Here is a 3,485-nt window from a genome sequence, read left to right on the forward strand (position 1 = left end):
CCAGGCCCACCTCTTGCCTCGCCGTGGCCTCCTCGGTCCAGGCTCCCGCCTCTGGGTGGCCTCCACAGGCCCAGCTCCTGCCTCGCGGAGGCCTCCGGAGGCCAAGCTCAGGTGTCACGGCGGCCTTTCCCGGCCCAGCGTTTGCTCCTTTGCATCCGATACGGGCCCTGAACGTTCTCCAGTCGGCCTCTCCAGGCCCAGCTCTTCCTGCTGGGGGCCTCAGCAGGCCCAGACCGTCATGAAGTTGGCCTCTCCACCGCCAGCTCCTGCCTCCCGGCGGCCGCTGCAGGCCCACGTCGTCCCCAAGTCGTCCTCCCCCGGCCCAGCTAGGGCCTCTCGGCGGCCTCTCAAGGTGCGAAAGTTCCTCTACTCAGCCTCTCCAGGCCCAGCGCCTGCCTCCCAGTGGCCTCTATTGGCCCAGCCCGGATCATGCCTCTCGGCGGCCTTCCCAGACCCTGCTTTTCACTTTAGCCACCTCTTCAGGCCCAGAACTTCACCTCCAGTCGGCCTCTCCGGGCCCGGCCTCCTGCCTCCCGAAGGCCTGCACAGGCCCAGCCTCTGCCTCAGCGCGGACTCTCCACGCCCAGCCAGCTCTCGCCTCACTGCGGCCTCCCCAGTCCAAAGCTCCTGCCTCTCGGCCGCTTCGGCAGGCCCATTTCCCGACTGCCAGTGGCCTCTTTAGGCCCATGGGGCTCATTCCTCACAACGAACGGCCTTTCCAGGCCCAGTTTCTCCCTTCCGGCGGCCTCTCCAGGCCCAGAACCTCCTCAAATCAGCCTCTCCAGACCCACTTGCAGCCTCCCGGCGTCCTGTGCGGGCCCAGCTCTTCCTCCCGGCTGCGTCTCCAGGCCCAACTCCTGCCACCCAACAACCTCTTTGGACTCAGCTCCTGCCCAGCTCCTGGCGGCCTTGATAGGCCCACAGCTTCCTCAATCCAAGCTCCCCAGGCCGAGCTCAGGCCTCACGGTGGCCTCTCCAGGCTCCGCTCCTGCCCTCCGACGGCGTCTCCAGGCGCAAAGCGTCCTCAACGAGGGCCGCCACCGGGGCCAGTTCCTGCCTCCCGTCGGACTCTAGAGACCCAGCCTCTGCCTCCAGCATGGCGGCCTCTCCAAGCCCAGCTGTTCCTCCTGGCTGCGTCTCCAGGCCCAGCTCCTGCCTCCAAGCAAGCAACCTCTTTTGGCTCAGCTCCTGCCCGGCTTCCGCCGGCCTTCGTGTACAGGCCCCGAACTTTCTCCAGCCAAGCTCTTCGGGCCCACCTCCTGCCTCCCGGTGGCCTGTAGAGGCCCAGCTCTGGCTGGCGCACAGCCTCTGCGGGCCCCGCTCTTGCCTCCCAGGGGCCTCTCCAGGCCCAGCCCCTGCCTGTTGGCGGCCTCTAGAGGCCCAGCCTCTACCTCAACAGTGGGCCCTCCAGGCCCACCTCTTGCCTCGCCGTGGCCTCCGCAGGCCCAGCTCCTGCCTCGCGGAGGCCTCCGGAGGCCAAGCTCACGCGTCACGGCGGCCTGTCCCGGCCCACAGTTTGCTTCTTTGCATCCGCTCCGGGCCCTGAACTTTCTCCAGTCGGCCTCTGCAGGCCCAGCTCTTCCTCATCGCGGCCTCTGCAGGCCCAGACTGTCATGAAGTCGGCCTCTCCAGGGCCAGCTCCTGCCTCCCGGAGGCCTCTGCAGGCCCAAGTCGTCCTCAAGTCCGCCTCCCCCCGCCCAGCTCCGGCCGCTCGGCGGCCTCTCCAGGTGCAAAAGGTCCTCGAGTCAGCCTCTGCAGGCCCAGCTCCTCCTGCCTCCCAGTGGCCTCTATCGGCCCAGCCCAGATCATGCCTCTCGGCGGCCTTCCCAGACCCTGCTTTTCACTTCGGCGACCTCTTCAAGGCGCAGAACTTCACGTCCATCGGCCTTTCCAGGCCCGGCCTCCTGCCTCCCGAAGGTCTGCACAGGCCCAGCCTCTGCCTCACAGCGAACTCTCCGTGCCCAGCCAGCTCTCGCCTCACTGCGGCCTGCCCATTCCAAAGCTCCCGCCTCTCTGCCGCTTCGGCAGGCCCAGCTCCCGCCTGCCAGTGGCCGCTTCAGGCCCACGGGGCTCATTCCTCACAAAGGCCTTTCCAGGCCCAGTTTCTCCCTTCCGGTGGCCTCTCCGGGCCCAGAACCTCCTCAAGTCGGCCTCTCCAGACCCACTGGCCGCCTCCCAGCGTCCTGTGCGGGCCCAGCTCTTCCTCCCGGCTGCGTCTCCAGGCCCAACTCCTGCCTCCCAACAACCTCTTTGGACTCAGCTCCTGCCCAGCTCCTGGCGGCCTTGGTAGGCCCACAGCTTCCTCAAGCCAAGCTCCCCAGGCCCAGCTCAAGCCTCACGGTGGCCTCTCCAGGCTCAGCTGCGGCCCTCTGACTGCGTCTCCAGGTCCCAAGCGGCCTCCGGTCGGTGGGCTCCTCTGGGCCCAGCTTGGGTCTCCCGGCGACCTCTGCAGGCCCAAGTCGTCCTGAAGTCGGCCTCTCCAGGCCCAGCTCCGGACTCCCGGCGGCCTCTCCAGACGCAACGCGTGCTCAACGAGGGCTCCACCACGGTCAACCTCTGCCTCCTGCATGGCGGCCCCTCCAGACCCTGCTGCGCCTCCTGGCTGCGTCTCCAGGCCCAGCTCCTGCCTCCCAGCAAGCAACCTCTTTTGGCTCAGCTCCTGCCCAGCTCCCGCCGGCCTTTGCAGACAGGCCATGAACTTTCCTCCAGCCAAGCTCTTCAGGCCCACCTCCTGCCTCCCGGTGTCTGGTAGAGGCCCAGCTCTGGCTAGAGAACAGCCTCTGCGGGCCCCGCTCTTGCCTCCCAGGGGCCTCTCCGGGCCCAGCTGTCGCCCCACGGCGGCCTCCCGTGACCAAGTCCCTGTCTGCCTCCCGGCAGCCCGCGACCGGCCCAGCTCCTCCCTCACGGTGGCCTGTTTAGGCCCAACTCATGCCTCTGGCTCCCTGCCCAGAGATGTGAGCCCCTGCCTCACACTGGCCTCTCTAGGCCGAGGTCCTCCCTCACGCTGGCCTGTTGAGGCCCAGCTCATGCCTCTCGTGGCCTCTCCAGGCCCAGCCCCTGCCTGTTGGCGGCCTCTAGAGGCCCAGCCTCTACTTCAACAGTGGGCCGTCCAGGCCCACCTCTTGCCTTGCCGTGGCCTCCTTGGCCGAGGCTCCGGCCTCTGGGTGGCCTCCACAGGCCCAGCTCCTTCCTCGCGGAGGCCTCCGGAGGCCAAGCTCATGCGGCACGGCGGCCTTTCCCGGCCCAGCGTTTGCTCCTTTGCATCCGATACGGGCCCTGAACTTTCTGCAGTCGGCCTCTTCCGGCCCAGCTCTTCCTCCTTAGCGGACGCCGCAGGCCCAGACCGTCATGATGTCGGCCTCTCCAGGGCCAGCTCCTGCCTCCCGGCGGCCTCTGCAGGCCCAAGTCGTTCCTCAAGTCGTCCTCCCCCGGCCCAGCTCCGTCCTCTGGGCGGCCTCTCCGGGTGCAAAAGTTCCTCGAGTCAG

General features: G+C 68.1%; 1 protein-coding gene and 1 pseudogene across 1 annotated transcript; both read left to right on the forward strand.

Annotated features, from left to right (window-relative positions):
• Window positions 1-7: 7 nt before the first annotated feature.
• Window positions 8-799, forward strand: LOC116465620 (putative uncharacterized protein FLJ44672; annotated as a pseudogene).
• A 297-nt stretch (window positions 800-1,096) lies between these two features.
• Window positions 1,097-3,338, forward strand: LOC116465619 (putative uncharacterized protein FLJ44672). The gene is made up of 2 exons (XM_058435311.1): window positions 1,097-1,162; window positions 1,377-3,338. The coding sequence occupies exons 1-2, from the start codon at window positions 1,097-1,099 to the stop codon at window positions 2,466-2,468; spliced, it is 1,158 nt and encodes a 385-aa protein (XP_058291294.1). The 3' UTR covers window positions 2,469-3,338.
• Window positions 3,339-3,485: the final 147 nt, after the last annotated feature.

This window comes from Hylobates moloch, unplaced genomic scaffold, assembly GCF_009828535.3.
Source record: "Hylobates moloch isolate HMO894 unplaced genomic scaffold, HMol_V3 SCAFFOLD_7254, whole genome shotgun sequence".
Classification (NCBI taxonomy): Eukaryota; Metazoa; Chordata; class Mammalia; order Primates; family Hylobatidae; genus Hylobates; species Hylobates moloch.